The sequence below is a fragment of the Myxocyprinus asiaticus genome, chromosome 50 (assembly GCF_019703515.2).
Source record: "Myxocyprinus asiaticus isolate MX2 ecotype Aquarium Trade chromosome 50, UBuf_Myxa_2, whole genome shotgun sequence".
Taxonomy (NCBI): Eukaryota; Metazoa; Chordata; class Actinopteri; order Cypriniformes; family Catostomidae; genus Myxocyprinus; species Myxocyprinus asiaticus.
Window position 1 is genome coordinate 23,327,224 of NC_059393.1, and position 19,158 is coordinate 23,346,381.

Genomic DNA, 19,158 nt, shown 5'->3' on the forward strand with positions numbered 1-19,158 from the left:
ATAAAATGTCTGTCACCGAAATCCCACAACATCAAGTATCTTATATGTGAATGTATGTTCAGGTTAAATTAAATTTAAATTCGTAATGATAATAAAGAGAATTCTTAATTTTTGTATAATTTAGTAAAAAATTAAGTATAAAAATAGCTAAAATTTAAAAGAGTTAGGGTTAAGGTTATTCTGTAATAATGATAATTGTCTTTATTTAAAAAAATACATATATATATGCAATTTATGTTTTGTGAAAAATATATATTTTCATAATAAAATTCAGTCAAAATTGAATTTATTAATCTTTAACAAAACAAAACCAAAAAAAATAATATATATATATATGTATATAGATAAATAAATAAAAATATATTTTATATATATATATATATATATATATATATATATATATATATATCTATTTACATTTTTAAATTACACAAATTTGATGGAATTTCTTTTATGAAATTAAAATGCATAAATCTTAAAAATAAGCTAAAATGGGGGCCTGAGTATCTCAGCGAGTATTGACACTGACTACCACCCCTGGAGTTGCGAGTTCAAATCCAGGGTGTGCTGAGTGACTCCAGCCAGGTCTCCTAAGCAACCAAATTGGCCTGGTTGCTAGGGAGGGTAGAGTCACATGGGGTAACCTCCTCGTGGTCGCGATTAGTGGTTCTCGCTCTCAGTGGGGCGTGTGGTGAGTTGTGCGTGGATCGCAGAGAGTAGCATGAGCCTCCACATGCTGTGGGTCTCTGTGGTGTCATGCACAACGAGTCACGTGATAAGATGCGCGGACTGACGGTCTCAGAAGCGGAGGCAACTGAGACTTGTCCTCCACCACCCGGATTGAGGTGAGTAACTGCGCCACCACGAGATCCTACTAAGTAGTGAGAATTGGGCATTCCAAAATTGGGAGAAAAGGGGATGAAAATTAAAAAATAAAATAAAAAAATAAGCTAAAATATATTATTTTAATGGGGGATGTCCTCAATTAGAAAAATGAATTGTAAATAAAGCAAATAATGTGTCTTAATTAAAAAATGCAAAACGTTCCCTTTTAGGGGTAGATTTGAGGTGTGGTTTAAAATTAGTACTAAAGTTAGTATATTTAATTAGCTTTAAATTCAACAGCTATTTAAATGCAATCGAAGTCTATAGTATGTGCCGGTATAAATAGGTAAGGAAATGCGTGTGTGACTCACCCTCACTCTCTCGCGGGCACAGCTCACAGGGGTCGCCCCAGCCCTCGCCCGGCAGCAGACTGCAGCAGCATTTGGCTTTGGTGGTGTTCAGTGGTTTGGGTACGGTGCATTTACCAGCTTCAAAACGTGTGAAACAGAAGCTCTTGCGTGTATCTGACGGCAAACGAATTCAAAACACTTTATAAATTACAACTACTTATATAGGTTTTACAAAATCCTAATTTTGATTGCTTAGAAAAGAAATGGCACATGAGGTATCATTCATGTAAATAATTATGTATAAATACTAAATAAAGCTTTCGCAACACATTTAACTTTCATAATGTGACATTTACAGGTGAAACAAGATATTCGATGAGTCAAAAATGTAGGGCGAGACTTAATTGAATACAATATGCTATATTTGTGCCACCAAGATCTATACTCTTGAGGTCTGAGCGCTGATCGTTAGAGAGCGTGTCGTACCGAAGCATCGGCGACCGTTGTCCGATAGCACGTAACCAGGCTGGCAGATGCACTGGAAGCTGCCCGGCGTGTTTTTACATGTGCCAAACTGACAGATGTTCGGCTCCACGTTGCACTCGTTGATATCTGTGGAGGAGAAACAGAAAAATAGGTAGAAATGTATCAGAGGTCATGTCCTGCATGTGGCCGGGGGCAAATTAAGCGGCATGGGAACCCAGTGACAGATGGACACCATGTTTTTTTATTTTTTTATATGTGGTTGTGGGTAAATAAAGTCATTCCTGTTGCTCAGATTTAGTCAAATATTCACTGTGACTTTAAACCACTACAGTCTGGTTTTGGATAATCAGTACAAAGTCTTACCGACACATTTGTCATTTTGTACTTCGTATCCGGGTGGACAGATGCATCGGAAAGAGCCGTCCAGATTCTGGCAGGTACCGGGTTGACAAGTGCCCGGCAGCGTCACGCATTCATTGATATCTAAAGGATTATAAACACTCACATTTTACAATTATATCATTTAATGTTGGGGAACATACTATGAAACTGTAGCTTGCCAAACTAAAAGCTACTTTAAAAATATAAAGTAGTTAAATTTCAGTCAAGATGCAAAATCATTACAAATCATAAAAGTATACAGGATAGGCAATACCTGTTTCTAAATTAACATTTATATAAATAAACATTAAATTTACACTAAATACAACTAATCACTTTTAACTTAATTAAAACAATCATGATAAATGGCAATATTTATACATATTTTTAGAAATCAAAAAATAGTAATAAACAGCAATATTTATGAATATATAAATATTTATATAAAATGTAAAGAAATTTAAGCTAGTTTAAAAAATAAACTAATTTATATAACTAATTCAAAACATTTTGATAAATAGATATATTTACTGTATTTAAAATGTATAAGTATTTAAATATATATAAAATTAAATTAAAAATTATCAATAGAAAATTGTATGTAATAAACAGTAATATTTTTATATATATTTTAATAAATCAAAAAATAGTAATAAACAGCAATATTTATATTTACTTTTTTTAATATATATATATAATTTACTCTAAATACAATGAATACAACTAAAAACTACTGTAATATATCTAAATCGCAATTTTGTTTTGATAAACAGCGTAATTTATGCAAAATGTTTATAAATATTTTAATTTTTATAGAGAAAAGTAATTTAAGCTAGAGTAAAAAAATAAACTAATTTATCTAATTAATTCAAAACATTTTGATAAATAGAAATATTTACTGTATTTAAAATGTATAAATATTTAAATATATATCAAATGAAAAGAAATATATAAAGTTATCAATTGAATTTTTTTATGTAATAAACAGAAATATTTATATATATTTTTATAAATCAAAACATAGAAATAAAAAGCAATATTTACATTTATATTTTTATATAATTTACATTAAATACAACAAATAAAACTAAACTACTCTAATAATTCTAGCTAAATTGCAATTTTTTTAATAAACAGCAATATTTATGAAAATATAAATATTGGATTTATATAAAATATAAAGAAATTTAAGCTAAAGAGTTAAAAAATAAACGAATTTATCTAAATAATTCAAAACATTTTGATAAATAGCAATATCTACTGTATATAAAATGTATATTTAAATATATATCAAATGAAAAGAACTATCAATTAAATATTTGTATGTAATGAACAGCAATATATATATATATTTACATTATTTTTTATATAATTTACACTAAATACAATAATTAAAACTAAAAACTACTGATATACAGTATATGTAACTTAATCATAAACATTTTTGAAAAATCAGCAATATTTATGCAACATAGTTAATAAATAGAAATTTAATCTAAAAAGTTATCAAACTTAAATGAGTTTATCTAACTAATTCAAATAATTGCGATAAGTAGCAATATTTATTGTATATAAAATGTATAAATATTTGAATATGTAAATGAAAAGAAATCAAATAAGTTATTAATAAAAAAATGTAACAGCAATATCTATATAAAACATTTATCTATATTTATTTGTAAATTTAAAAAGTTATTTTGTGAGGCTAAACAGCAATAGAAATCAGTCTACAGGTTACAGTCACTATATGTGTTTCTGATCCAAGTTAAAAATAGCACAGAAACTCTGAGGATCTCTGCTCGGACTCCGCTGATCATATGGATATTTATGTGTATAATTAAACTCAAAGTAACGGCGAATCTATGAAACACTTTCTGGAAAAATTGAAAAAGCTTGCGGATCAATACAACGGATTTGGAAATCTATGGTGAGGATTATAAACCTTTAACAGGGTTCAGAGCGGGATTATAGATCTACAGTAACAGACAGAAGGTTTCTTAGCTCTTCTCTTACCGACGCAATTCTTGCCATCTGGTGTGAGATTATATCCATCTGTACACAAACACTTGAAGGAACCCATGTTGTTGAAACACTGGCCGTTTCTACACACCTGACCGGCATGCACACTGCACTCGTCAATATCTGTGTGAAGAGATAAAAGAAAATGTCAGATAAACCTTTCAAAATTGTATAAAGCTTTAAAATTGATTAAACAGATAACAAACAAATATAAAGACATAAATTGGAATAAATGGTAATATTGTAAACATAATATCTCATGTTTCATTATACTGTAACTACAGACCCCTAATTGTAGATTTAGCTTCTTAAATGATATTTCTTCTATTTAATTGTTCTGATTTCATTTAATCTTACCCATGCAGTCATTATTATGGGTGAGCTCGAACCCGGGGAAGCACAGACAGTTATAAGAACCCACTGTGTTCTTGCAGGTACCGTTTCCACACGGCTGTCGGTCACACTCGTCAATATCTGCCAGAGAGAATGACATAAAAAATTATCAAATAAACTACCGAGATTCACTTTGAATGTAAATGCATTAAATTCAAAGTCAGACAGATACTCACCCATACACATGGTCAGGTCTGGTGTGGTCTTGAAGCCGTTGTGGCACAGACAACGATAACTGCCCTGCGTGTCGATACACTCTCCGTGACTGCAAACGTTCGGGATCTCCTGACACTCGTTACGATCTGAGAAACATAGATGAAAGTTCAGACAAACATACAGTATCTATTATAACTATAAAAGTCTATAAAATGACTATAACTAATACATGAAAAATCTAATAATTATAAATATATATATAATAAAAATAATTCAGATTGGAATGTGTCTTTAAAGGTCAATTTATTGTTTGTACTATTACCATATCATTACACAGGCCTAAGTCCATTTTGCAATTGAGTTCGTCATGTTCTCACAAGATGCGATCTTGCAAGTCTGCGCTATTTTTAATCGTCTTTCTATGTGCATGTGCGTGAAACGGACACTTTAGGAATATCTCGCTGCATAAACGCTGCATTTTTAGGACGCTGTGTCAAGTTAAAAGTGGTTTAAAATATGAAAATCGCATCTCGAGATCCATCTGTTGTTCTTCGTCCAGCTGTCAAGAATGTGTCCTGTGTGACTGACTCTTATTCTGAATCTGTAGCTGCACTGCATGTGAGGTTTGATGAGGCGCGCTGACTGCCCCCTGCTGACGTGACTTGAAAAATGTACTTCAAGCTTGAAATGCTCTGATTGTAGGAAAATGTGCACTTTTATCACAGAATTTACTAATTGTGCAAATTTTTTAACGCATAATTTTTGAATATAATTAATCAAAGTAATCTATAATAGTCAGCAATGATTAAGACCTAAATGGGAATTCACTAGATTAAATTGCTGCCACTGATAGCGTTATTTATTGCACACATCTGTGTTGTTTTAGCACCCATTTCACTACAGGAATTATGCAAATCAGGCCCACAAAATTAGTGCTGATCACAGTTTTGCTTAGAATTGCACCCAGACACATGACTAAAGAGAGCAAGCAATAACATTTTTAGATCGGGAATTCAAAGTGCATACACATGAGGTTCAAAATAATTTAAAAACATCTTTGAGGGTTGGCCTGGGTAGCTCAGCAAGTAAAAACGCTGACTACCAGACCTGGAGTCACAAGTTCGAATCCCAGAGTGTGCTGCGTGACTCCAGCCAGATCTCATAAGCAACCAATTGGCCCGGTTGCTAGGGTGGGTAGAGTCACGTTGGGGTAACCTCCTCGTGGTCGCTATAATGTGGTTCGCTCTCGGTGGGTCGCGTGGTGAGTTGTGCGTGGATGCAGCAGAGAATAGTGTGAAGCCTCCACACGTGTTAGGTCTCCGCAGTAACGCGCTCAACAAGCCACGTGATAAGATGCGCGGATTGACGGTCTCAGACGTGGAGGCAACTGAGATTCATCCTTCGGCATCCGGATTGAGGCGAGTCACTACGCCACCATGATGACTTAGAGTGCATTGGGCATGCCAGTTTGGGGAGAAAAGGGGAGAATCTTTGCGAGAATGACTAGAAAATTTAGACAAGTGTCTGGTTTAAATGATCGGCCAGCTGGATTCTATAATGAGACCCATTTGTATAGAAATGAGGCGTGTTTGTGCAAAAAAAAAAAATTATTATATACCAGCACAAATAGCCCATGGTTAAGTTTGATTATGGGTGGTATATACTCTCACCGAGCACTTTATTAGGAACACTACGGTCCTAATAAAGTGCCCAACATGGTCTTCTGCTGTTGTAGCTCATTCACCTGAAGATTCGACGTGTTGTGCATTCTGAGATGCTATTCTGCTCACCACAATTGTACAGAGGGGGTTATCCGAGTTGCGTAGACTTTCTGTCACCTCGAACCAGTCTGGCCATTTTCCATTGACCTCTCTCATCAACAAGGCGTTTACATCCGCAAAACTGCTTCTCACTGGATGTTTTTTTGTTTTTGGCACCATTCGGAGTAAATTCTAGAGACTGTTGTGTGTGAAAATCCCAGGATATCACCAGTTACAGAAATACTTATACTAGCCCATCTGGCACCAACAATCATGCCATGGTCGAAATCATTGAGATCACATTTTTTCCCATTCTGATGGTTGATATGAATATTAACTGAAGCTCCTGACCCATATCAGCATGATTTTATGCACTGCACTGCTGCCACACGATTGACTGATTAGATAATCGCATGAATAAGTAGGTGTTCCTAATAAAGTGCTCGCGTGAGTGTAAATAAATGCAGAGTTTTGCGCTAACAATTGTGCGCTGAAGTAGCACTGTTTCAACTGTTTCGTGAATTCACCACTTGTTAAGTTTTTAGTGGACAATGAAGAAAACATTCCTTGGCTCTGGATACCAGGGGACGAACTCACCAACACAAGCACCACTGGGAGAGAGCTTAAATCCATCCGAGCATTCGCAGCGGTAGCTGCCGGGGATGTTGATACAATTGGCGTTACGCTGGCACAGGTTGTCGCCACTGGTGCACTCGTCGATATCTGATGGGAAAAATGAGTGCGCAAACAAGTGATGCATAAGCAATTCATAAACATCTTTCATAATAAAAAATACAGTTGAAGTTAAGCGTTAATACCTTCACAAATGAGCAGGATGTTGTTATAGCTGAAACCCATGGGACATTCGCATCGGAAACTTCCGATCTGGTTGATGCACACTCCGTTAGTGCAGATACCCGGAATCTCGCGACACTCGTCGATATCTGAGGCATCGCACACAAACATTTGTGATCTGTTTGCATTAATCCACTCATGTAGCCTTTTACATTGCGTTGCATTACGTTACGTTAATTCGACTTACCGATTGGTTTTCCAGTATGAATGTCGATAATAAAACCAGGAGGCTGATTTCCGCACAAGAGCTGGTACTCCGCTACAAGAGAGAGAAATAGTGACAAATATATGATTTACACAAAAATTTGTTGTTGTGTTTTATGAATGAGACCTATTGTGTGAAAATAGTAATTGAAAGTGTTCCTCACAGGTAGCAGGGGTCGGACAGGCCTCACAGGGTCTGTTCCAGGCTTTGCCGACATTATATGCACAACAGCACATTTTCTTCGTCATATTAAAGGACAACTCGTTCTCACAGGTGTCGTTAAAGTTCCGATAGCACACGCTCTTTCTCATATCTGCAAAACAAAAAAACAATTAACTCAAAGAGGCCTGTGATCCAATGTCAATACAGCAGATTATTTCCCTTGTCTTACCCATGCAGTTGTTTCCGCCGTTCACCTGCATGTACTCTGGCGGACAGACGCAGGTGTAGTTACCCAGCGTGTTGTAGCACGTTCCGGGTCCACAGATGCCGATGTGCGCCGTGCACTCATCGATATCTGGGTGCGAAAAGTGAATATAACATTTCAAAATCATACGTAACTGGTGGAATTGGTCCCACATTAAAAGCAAATATCAGCAAGTTCTGAGCACAAGCATAACTTAAGAAAAAATGAATAAACGCAAAAAGGCAGCTTCCATTAAATGTAGAATAAACACCATTCGCAAACTATTGTACATATGTAATGTGACTTATTTTGGAGAGAAATTAGATATTCTATGAGAAAATGGTGGGGTGCACTGCAAAAAAAATCAATCTAAAAAAAAAACAAACAAAAAAAAACCAGTATTTTTGTCCTGTTTTCCAATAAAAATATCTTAACATTCTTATCGTTAAACTCTGGGGACCCGCCGGCGGGCGCTATATTGCAATATTTTTTTTTCACTTAAAAGTCCCTGTATACATAGGTCAGGCATATGAGGTATCATTTGAAAGCTTAGAATCTGGATTTTTCAGAGAACACCATCACTTTTGCATTTATGTAATACAAAATAACAAAATAAGGCCTGAAAACATTTGCGTCGCAAATTAGCGCCCCCTAGAGCTAATGGGGTAGAAATATTAATTTGAATATAAAAGTCTTTCATATGGCACTTAAATAGACATGTCATATATCAAATGAAAGCTCTCATTCTCAGGAACATGACTGTATTTTGTTTTATTTTATCAGAAGCAAAATGACATTTGTCTTGATTTCAGAGAAATCTGAGAAAATTTAGTAACATTTATGCTTATAACTAGTAAAAATTATTTGCCAATGGGGTAAGAAAAAAACTTGATTTAAAGAGAAAACAAGTTTATTTTTCTTACCCAATTGGCAAATAGTTTTTTCTTGTTTTAAGAATAAACCACACCAAATTTTGTTAGATTTCTTTGAAAACAAGACTGAATATCTTACAACATTCTCAAGTAATTTTTACTTATATTAAGAGTGTTTTGATACTTTTATCGAAAAATAAGAAAAATATGTAAAATGTGCTATTCGCAGTGAGCCATGATTTATTCCGTGCGTGAAAGTGTTCAATTACACAGGATTATTGAGATAAAGTGAGTAATATCCAAATTAGTTGGGGTCTCTTGTTTCACCTTCACAGATGCGGGTCTCATCGTTGAGGTAGTACCCGGCCGGACACTCGCACTGGAAACTGCCAAACGTGTTGATGCAATTTCCACCCTGACACAAACCGGGCAGCTCCTGACATTCATCTATATCTGTGTGTTGGACAAAGAAAGAGTGCAATCAATCATTAAACGAACCAGAGTGCCGCACACCAACACACACACACACACATGGTTTTGTCCTTACCCTCCAGAATGACTGTGATGGGGTTCGGCCGGAAGCCCTCTCCCCCAGGACACAGAGTTTTGTATTCGGCTGTAAAGAGACGAAATTCATCATAGTGTCAGTGAAGTGTGAATTCCACCCATTATATCAGGACAAGCCCTGAAGCAATGGTGACCCAGAAAACCCTCGATTTCAGCAAAAGTGAGTCTGGGAGATTTTTTTTTCATAGTTAAATGCCTTTGTCAGGTATTTTACATGCAACAGAAACTAAAACAAAGTGACTAAGACATTTGCATTTAGACATTTAGCTGATGCTTTTATCCAAAGCATCTAAGGCCATGCCCACACTAATTTCTTTTTGTTTGAAAACTCAGTTTTCGGTTTTCTAATGGCATCGTTTTCCAACGTATGCGATAATGGAGAGCATTTCTGAAACATTCCGGGGAGTTTTCGGTGGAGGAAAACGGCGTTCTATTGTGGATGAGGAGCGAAAACGTAGCGAAATCAATGTGTTTTCAACCAAAACCTATTAGGCTAGAAACATACGTTACGCAAATGCAAGTATGCAGATGCGAGCGTCTTGGCCACCCCATTGCCAACGTGCTGTCTGGTTGAACATGCTTAACTTGCGTTACCATGGCAGGAACAAACCTCAGTACTCAAGGGGGTGATGGAGTTACTTTCAAACGTCTATGCTATAAAACTAAATGTGTTATTATTCTGCTAAGTTGCTATAAATATTTTGACTCAAACATACTTGCTTAGCAATATTCTCTTCAAACTGTTGCTCCAGCATGACAGCAGTTGAGCTGAAAGAGAAAACTCACCATAGCAGTGGAAAGTTCACAGTAATCTCACTATAGTGCCCCTTGTGGCAATGTTGAGAATGCAACGCGTACTTGCATTGTGTTTTGAATTGCAGTCTGACACATTTTGCAACTATGCACAAAATCGAGCTTGCGTAGCTAGAAGCGTAGCGTTCATGTAATTGCGTAAAGCATGTTTTCGGCCTTTAGTGTGGACATGGTCTAAGAACTGAATTATGGCTCAAACCATAACTCATATGCAAAAAACACAATATATCGGCATGGTCAATTTATAGCCAATATTGGCCATTGTCAATGAATAACTAATTTCAGCTAATTATTAGCTTTCAAAAACTCGTATGGACAAGCTTTCTAAAAGTAATAATGGTTGCTGTGCCTTTGTATATCTGCATTAAATCACCCCTCAGCCTCACTAGTATCTAGATATCAGGATCATCCAAATCGTTCGACCATTATAACTCAGAATTAAGGTTTTGTTGAATCAAATGAGCAAAAATAATGAATGTAAATGCATCAAGCAATCAAGCATTATTTGATACTCTAGACTCCGCTAGACTCAAAGCACTTGTATAAGGGACTATCTGGGTTTGAAACCAAATAGCATATATTTTAAGTATTTTAGGGTTGTTAGAACCTTGGCCTAGTGGTTGGTGCTCCAACACATTGAGCTGTGGTGCTCATACTGAAAATGCAAGTTTGATTCTTTTTTTTGCGTCATTTTCCAATCATATTGGGATTCTATTCTTTTGTACCTTTTGATAAAAATTTGTGAAAATGATCAAAACGTTGCATACTTGAGTTAAGGAGAGGGCAGAGTTCGCAGGGATTGCCCCAAGCTCCGCCCAGAGAGCAACAACAGGACGCGCGGGTCACACCCACTCCGATCTCAGCGCTGCAGGAGATACCGCCGTCTCCGCGGTCCAGAGTGTCCAGGAAACAGTTTCCTACACGAGTGTCTGTCGGAAAAAGAAAAGCCGCCATACATTATATCATTTACATACTTAGCAAAGCTAGCCAAAGTTTATAGTCACATGAACAATGGGATGGAATTAAAATGTTGTACTGGCCTGCAAAGGCAAAACGAAGTAAGGGATCGTTCAGACTGAACGGTCAGCGAACAGAACAGAACATTGTTTTTAAAAGTTCTTTAAAAACAGCGTTTTAAAATGCGCTGATCATGCGCAAGACAATGAAAAATGGCAAAACATGGTGCAATGGAAGCCATTTTTCTTATTTTAAGTGTTGGGGTAGTTACAAGGTCATTCCGTGTCAACTCAACCAGAGGTCCCTGGCTCAATTTCTTTTTTTGATACAGACTCTTTTAGGGTAGAAAAATCAAAAGAAAAATATTGAGTACAAATACAGTAAAGTTTTAGCTCCTTTGGTGCTTTGACTTCTAATGATGTATTCCAGATGTATATTTCTGAAATCTAGATATAGGAGTGCACTAACTGAAGAGCCATGTTTCACTTATGCCATGTTACCCACGTTTGGTATTTGACCATTAGAAATGGGTAAAACGCCATTTGTTTTGCCATATTTAGAGCCCCATATCTCTGAGATTTAACCATATAGGGCTTTAAAAATGGGGATACAAAAAGTAATATTTGTTCTGAACCAGAATTTAAATGGAGAGTAAGATATCTTTAAAACTTCTGGTGTTAAAGGCACACCAACTTTGGAAAAACATCATAAAAAAGTGCATTTACCAATATTTGGACTAACGCCATTGGCATTTAATGCAGCAAGAAGTGCTGGAGTCAATTGATTTTAGTAATAGACCTACCTATCTCTGTGCAAAAATAACAATGATGTTGCCACCTTTCTATGTTTTTTTTTTAAACCTGTAGTTTTGCTCCAAAATCATAGGTGAATTTTAATTGTCATTTTGACCCCCCTCTACAAAGTAACAGATTACTCTGTAAACTGATCCATGGTATTTAATATTTTTGCTTTATCTGTCATCAATGAAAAAATGATCAAAACATTAATTTGAGCAGGTGAAGTTTCTGAAATTTGGTTGATTTAACATGGAACAACCCTACTGTGTTTTGCCTTTGTAGAGCAGTTTACTTACACATCACAACTAAAACAAGACGGTAAAGCCAATATTTATACAATAAAAAACATTTACACAAGACTATAGGATGAGAGTATCAAAACCTGACATGCACAATAAATATATGAACCTGCCTGTGTTACCATGGGATTGTCATTAATAAACATCACCGTTTTAGCTCTGTACAGTACGTACCAACACAGCCGACTCCTGTAGGGTTCAGCTCGAAGTCTGGAGGGCAGTTACACAGATAACTGCCGGGCAGATTCACACACAGACCGTTGATGCAGTTCACAGGGTCAAAACACTCGTTGATATCTGAGAAACAGCCATGAGACAACAGTGAGATCAATGTGAGAGGAAAGTGAGACTTCACTGAGAAATAGCACGCTTTTGACCAAGTTTCCATCATTGAGCTTCAGTGATGAATGTTTGTGTTTTACCATGAGGCGAATGTGAGATGAAAATGAGACATAACTGAGAAATAGTTAACGTTTGACCAGATTTCTCAAATTCAGCTCCAGTGATATTTCTGCGTTTTGTGTTTTACCATGCAGGACAATGTGAGACAAAAGTGAGATAAAAAAAAAGATAAGTACTTCAATTTCAGTTTCTCAAATTCAGAGGGCTCAGTGGTAAAGACGCTGACTATCACCCCTGGAGACGTGAGTTCGAATCCCAGGTTGTGCTGAGTGACTCCAGCCAGGTCTCCTAAGCAACCAAATTGGCCCGGTTGCTAGGGAGGATAGAGTCACATGGGGTAACCTCCTCGTAGTCGCTATAATGTGGTTCGTTCTCGGTGGGGCGCGTGGTGAGTTGACCGTGGTTGCCGCAGTGGATGGCGTGAAGCCTCCACATGCGCTATGTCTCCGTGGCAACGCGCTCAACAAGCCATGTGATAAGATGCGCGGGTTGACGGTCTCAGACGCGGAGGCAACTGGGATTCGTCCTCCACCACCCGGACTGAGGCGAATCACTACGCGACCACGAGGACTTAAAAACGCATTGGGAATTGGGCATTCCAAATTGGGAGAAAAAAAAAAAAAAGATTTCTCAAATTCAGCTCCAGTGATATTTCTGAGTTTTGTGTTTTACCATGAGACCAATGTGAGATGAAATTGAGATAAAAAAAGAGAAATACTTCAATTTTGACAAGATTTCTCAAATTCAGCTCCAGTGATATTTCTGCCTTTTGTGTTTTAACCATGAGACGAATTTGAGATGAAAGTGAGATCAAAATGAGAAATACTTCATTTTTGACAAGTTTTCTCAAATGTAGCTTCAGAGATGTTTCCACGTTTTGTTTGTTTTACCATGAGACGAAAGTGAGTTGAAAATGAGACATTAAAAAGTACTGCTTTTATGACCAGATTTCTGAAATTCAGCTCCAGTGCTCAAAATTTGAATGCATGCAGTAAGAGTTTGTTCCTGGCTGTGCTGCTCTGGGACTGTAAAGGAATAGATGGCAATGAAACAACAATGAATGTGAGATGAAAATGAGATGTTACTGAAAAATACAGATTTCTCAAATTTAGCTCCAATGCTTGAATGCATGATGATCTGAATGCATCAGTGTTTAGTGCTCTGTCACAGTGAAAGAACTGGCAGCCATGAGACAAATGTGAGAAAGTGAGACGAAAATGAGACATAACTGAGAAATACTGCACTTTTGAGCAGATTTCTCTACTTCAACTTAAGTGCTGAATGTTTGTGTATTCTGTGTGTGTTTAATGGTCTCTTTGATTGCATGAAGTGTGTGTTCATGGTTGACTCACTCTGGAAGTTACTGTCGGTAGGGGTTTGAATACATTAGTGGTCTCCACATTTCATTTCATGCACCCTACTGAGTGTGTGTCACTATAGTGGACCTGAAGCTTAAAATCAAGGCTACACTTGTTTTCAGTGCAAAACACTGTCACTGTGTTGACAGTATTAACATCTCCATGATGATGAGCGTTGAGGGATGCCTGTGTGTTCTCACCTGTGCAGTTTCCTCCGCTGCGGTCCAGCTCGTATCCGTAGTCACACACACAGCGGAACATTCCAGGCAAGTTCTGACATGATCCGAACACGCAGATGTTCTGGAAGTTACACTCGTTGATATCTGACGGATGACACAGAGTGATGTGAATGTGTTATTGTTAATGTCTTGTGTTTTCGTAAAAATACCTAAACATCCTTAAAACAAGATCAAATTTACTTGTGAAACAAATTTTTTTTGTCTGTTTCTAAACCTGAATCTAAGAAAATGTCAAGAGGTTCATGCATAAAACAAGGAAAATAAGCTTAATATAATATATTCTCTGAAAACAAGCTTTCTCAAGTAAAAAAAAGAAAGAAACATGTTTAGACATTTTTACTGTAAAACAAAACATAAATACTGATTAAGAAAATGTGTTTTTACCTTGGCAGGCTTTGCTGTCTTCAGTGGGGGTGAAGCCCATCTCACATTCACAGCGGTATCCACCGGGGGCGTTCAAACACTGACCGTTCTCACAAAGATTCACATTGTCCGCGCATTCATCCATATCTAGAGAAAGAAAAATCACATATGAGATCTCTTTAATATCTCACTAGTTTCTCCTAGACATTAGAAAGACGAGCAATAGATTCCGGTACGTCCTCTCTTACCAGAGCAGGTGAAGCCATCTCCGTTGTATCCTTCTTTACAGGTGCAGCGATACGACCCTGGTGTGTTCATGCAGTCGGCGTTCGGGTTACAGTTGTGTTCCTCAGTGACGCACTCATCAACATCTGCCATGATGCAACAAAACATATAGTGCCACAGAATAAATCTCAAACTACTTTGAGATAAACGTTAACGTGACGTTTACGCTCTGTTGGACACTCACCAATGCATTTGATTCCGTCGCCTTCCCATCCGTCACGACAACGACATTTGAAGCTCCCTGGAACGTTGACGCAAGCAGCGTGCATGTCGCAGTTATGCGCGCCGATCTCACATTCGTCGATATCTGTAAAAATACATCGCAAAAACATTGTCGGTTTACAGCTTATTAATATTACAATCAGGTTGTACGTTCGTTCTTGAGCTTTACTGTGGCTCGGCATTTAAAATCAACATAAAATCTAAATTGATCTTACACTGCAAAAAACCTTATTCATAATTTGTAATTTTGTCTTGTTTTCCAGTAAAAATACAAGATAGATTTACTTGACAAGCAAAATGGCATTAGATATTTTGTCTTGTTTTAAGGGAAATCTAACTAAATTTTTTTAATCCCCTTTTCTCCCTAATTTGGAATGCCCAATTCCCACTACTTAGTAGGTCCTCGTGGTGGCACAGTTACTCACCTCAATCCGGGTGTCGGAGGACAAGTCTCAGTTGCCTCCGCTTCTGAGACCGTCAATCTGTGCATCTTATCACATGGCTCACTGTGCATGACACCGCGGAGACTCACAGCATGTGGAGACTCATGCTACTCTCCGCGATCCACGCACAACTTACCACACGCCCCATTGAGAACAAGAACCACTAATCACGACCACGAGGAGGTTACCCCATGTGACTCTACCCTCCCTAGCAACCGGGCCAATTTGGTTGCTTAGGAGATCTGGCTGGGGTCACTCAGCACGCCCTGGATTCGAATTCGCGACTCCAGGGGTGGTAGTCTCTATCTAAAATTTATCTAAATATTATTAAAAAAAGTTACATTTACTTGACAAGCAAAATGGCATAATATATTTCATTTTCAGAGGAATCTAACAAAATGTATTAACATTTATGCACGAAACAAGAAAAAACTATTTACTAAAGGGTTATGAAAAAAACTTGATTTAAAAGGGAAAACATGTTTATTTCCTTACCCCATTGGCAAATAGTTTTTTCTTGTTGTAAGCAAAAACTGCACCAAATTTTGTTCGATTTCTCTGTAAACAAGACTTAATATTCAAAGCCATTCTGCTTAAGTACCGGTGATTTTTTTTTTTAGAACGTTTACATATTTTTACTAGGAAACAAGACAAAAATACTAATTTTTATTTTTTTGCTGTTTTATAATCTTAAATCAAAATGTAATAAGTTGTTCTGCCTTTGAAACGACTTTCCTTTTTGGCTGACGTCACCAATCCCTCTTGTTTCATCCCCTCCCCTTCAACCACTTTTCACCATCCAGTTAATTTCTGGTGGATAAAATGAAGTCTCAACCTGCATTTTATCACAATACACATTCTGTTTCACTCCGAAATATGAAGTAAAATGGGTTAAAAACAACGTTTCAAGTTGAGTATGATCGAAACTGGTTTGACAAGCTTTCTGGCTGGTCCAAGCTGGACTAGATGGTTATTCCGCTGGACTAATGACTGGTAGACTGGTTTAACTGGGTAAAGCATCTTATTCAAGCTGGTTAGGGCTGGTAGACCACTTTGGACCAGCAACAATCAAGTTTCAGTGAGTTAAAAAGACAGAAAAGAAATGGAAATTCATCCAACACAATTACAACAAAACAATTACGACTTTCAAAATTAAATGTATGTAAGAACTTTGCAAGAAGAACTGAAATATAAACATTTAACAGTACCAGTGCAACCGGTGGAGCCTTTTTTGACGAAGTATCCCAGCTGACAGTGGCAGATGAAGGAACCCTTGGTGTTTTCACAGTCTCCATGGAGACAGATATTTGGGTTCAGGTCGCATTCGTTAACGTCTGGACACAAACATATTACGCAGATTGAGTTTCTCATGGTTACACATATACATAGTAACTTTGAAGCTGTTTTGAGGAACTACAGATAGGGGGCGCTCTCTCTCTTACCGATACAGGTGCGCATGTCCATGGAAGCCATGAAGCCGTCATAACAGAGGCAACGATATTCTCCGGGGATGTTCGTACACTGGCCGCCGTCGCAAATGTCAGGCGTGTCTTCGCATTCGTCGATATCTACAGAGAAAGAAAGGGGTCAGTTTGTGAGGAAAAGCACATTTTTTGTGTGCAAGTGTGTTTGTGTGAATGTGTCTTACCAGCGCAGGTCCTGAGGTCAGGCATGAGGGCGTAACCTTCACTACAACTACATTCGTAACTGCCCTCGGAGTTCGTACAGTGTGTATCGCAACCGCCGTTCATGATGGTGCACTCGTCAATATCTGCAATCATATAAAACAACATTTACATTTAAAATGCATGTTTTTGGACACTTTCTTACTAAAACGTATTACCAGCAAGTGGATATAAAGTGCTTCCGGAAATTACTTAATGCACAATATGTACAATTCTTTTGCACTATTAACCTATTTTAGTAATATTTCAGATGTGTGTCTTACCAACACAGCCCTGTCTGTCGGGCGTGACCTGGTAACCCGTGTCACATGAGCACTGGTAGGTGCCCACCATGTTCACACATTGACCGTTCTTACACAGATTGTCACTTAACAGACATTCGTTCACATCTGGAACAAAAATAAACACACAGAAAGAGAGGACAAGGGAATAAGAGAGTGGCAGAGTTTGATATTTTGGCACATAACTGAAAAAATAAAAACAATTTTACAAAGTCAAACCATAAGAAAAGATTTAGTTAAAACTAAACTTGTCTATCCTTTTCAAATTCTTAAAAACATAAATTGTATAGAACACATAAATGATTGTGTCTTTTTATAATATAGAATTTTCTATTATACAGTATAAAATAATAATAATATATACTTATTATTATTATTATTATTATTATAAAATATATATATATATATTTATGGTAAATATAAAATAGTAAAAATAAATATTATTTATAATAATGTATTTTTAATTAATAAATTATAATAATTTAAGTAACAATTAATTTTAAACAAGTATATTATTAATTAATTTAAATTATTTTTAACATTATTTTATACATTTTAATACATTTTAATTATTAAAAATTAAAATGTAAAATAATTGACCATTTATTCATTAAAACTAAATTATTAAATGTACAATTATAGTTTAATTAATAAGTAAATTCAGTTTTAATAATTAATTATTAATTAATTATTTATAAATTATTAAATATAAAATAAATTTAAATAATTATTAATATTAAATAATGGTTTATTTAATTGACTATTTAAGTATAATAATAGTTTAATAATTTAATTAATTATTAAAACTGAATTTAACTATTAATTAAACTATCCATTTATATTTAATAATTTCTTTTTTAATAAATAAATGTTCAATTTAAAACTGAACTTTTGTTCTACATCATTTACATTTATTAATTTAGCAGATACTTTTATCCAAAGCGACATACAAATGAGGAGAACAACAGAAGCTAATCATCCTAGGGAGGTAATAATAACACAGTGCTGTAATACAAGTTTCTAAATTGTTTAGAGAAAGTACCCCTAGCAAGGAGGATGAGAATTATTTTTAAATGATTAAATAAAGAAGACAGTGCAACATCATATTAAATAATTAATGAAACTATAATTTTATATGTAATAATTAATTAAATAATAAATACAATCAATTTAAAACTGAACAGAAGACACACAAATACAGCATGTTCTATATCAGATATAGCATATGTTCTATATATTCTAGTACGGTAGGACTCTGGTACCTTCACAGGCAGATCCGTCTGGACTAAGCTGGTGTCCTGGGGGGCAGTCGCACTCATAACTGCCCTCTGTGTTCACACACGTGCCCCCACGACAAAGCAGAGGGTCTCGCTCACATTCATCAACATCTATGAGAGAGACGTGAATGAGAAACGTGAGCTTTCGAGACACTCAAGAATGTTAAAGGTTAACCTCGAGGGGAAAATGTGTGTGTGTGTGTGCATGTTACCCATGCAGTTCTTCATCATCATAAAGCCGCTCTCATAACCATCAAAACATTCACACTCAAAGCTCCCCGGCGTGTTGACGCATGTGCCGTGACCGCAGAGGTCAGGAGAGATGGTGCACTCGTCAATATCTGCAAGAACAACACAGAAATTGTGTGATCGATACATTTAAAGAGCCCATGAAATCAAAACTGAAGTTGTTTTCATCTATATGCGTTGCACTCCTAAAAGCTGACAAGATCAATGTTTAAT

At 36.3% G+C, this 19,158-nt stretch overlaps 1 protein-coding gene across 1 annotated transcript in view; it reads right to left on the reverse strand.

Moving 5' to 3' along the window:
- The window catches only part of LOC127438809 (fibrillin-2-like), an 89,692-nt gene that overhangs the window by 16,741 nt on the left and 53,793 nt on the right, over nt 1-19,158 (reverse strand). Inside the window, exons 26-50 of the mRNA XM_051694663.1 lie at nt 18,909-19,037; nt 18,682-18,807; nt 17,402-17,527; nt 17,102-17,224; nt 16,896-17,021; nt 16,662-16,787; nt 14,973-15,095; nt 14,752-14,874; nt 14,525-14,650; nt 14,102-14,224; nt 12,316-12,438; nt 10,856-11,017; nt 9,256-9,324; nt 9,036-9,161; nt 7,822-7,947; nt 7,594-7,743; nt 7,413-7,484; nt 7,189-7,314; nt 6,968-7,093; nt 4,631-4,756; nt 4,419-4,535; nt 4,056-4,184; nt 2,025-2,144; nt 1,662-1,787; nt 1,197-1,349 (exon numbers count right to left, since the gene is read on the reverse strand). Of these exons, the coding sequence (XP_051550623.1) occupies nt 1,197-1,349; nt 1,662-1,787; nt 2,025-2,144; nt 4,056-4,184; nt 4,419-4,535; nt 4,631-4,756; nt 6,968-7,093; nt 7,189-7,314; nt 7,413-7,484; nt 7,594-7,743; nt 7,822-7,947; nt 9,036-9,161; nt 9,256-9,324; nt 10,856-11,017; nt 12,316-12,438; nt 14,102-14,224; nt 14,525-14,650; nt 14,752-14,874; nt 14,973-15,095; nt 16,662-16,787; nt 16,896-17,021; nt 17,102-17,224; nt 17,402-17,527; nt 18,682-18,807; nt 18,909-19,037 (3,102 nt within the window). The remainder of the gene's footprint in view (nt 1-1,196; nt 1,350-1,661; nt 1,788-2,024; nt 2,145-4,055; nt 4,185-4,418; nt 4,536-4,630; nt 4,757-6,967; nt 7,094-7,188; nt 7,315-7,412; nt 7,485-7,593; nt 7,744-7,821; nt 7,948-9,035; nt 9,162-9,255; nt 9,325-10,855; nt 11,018-12,315; nt 12,439-14,101; nt 14,225-14,524; nt 14,651-14,751; nt 14,875-14,972; nt 15,096-16,661; nt 16,788-16,895; nt 17,022-17,101; nt 17,225-17,401; nt 17,528-18,681; nt 18,808-18,908; nt 19,038-19,158) is intronic.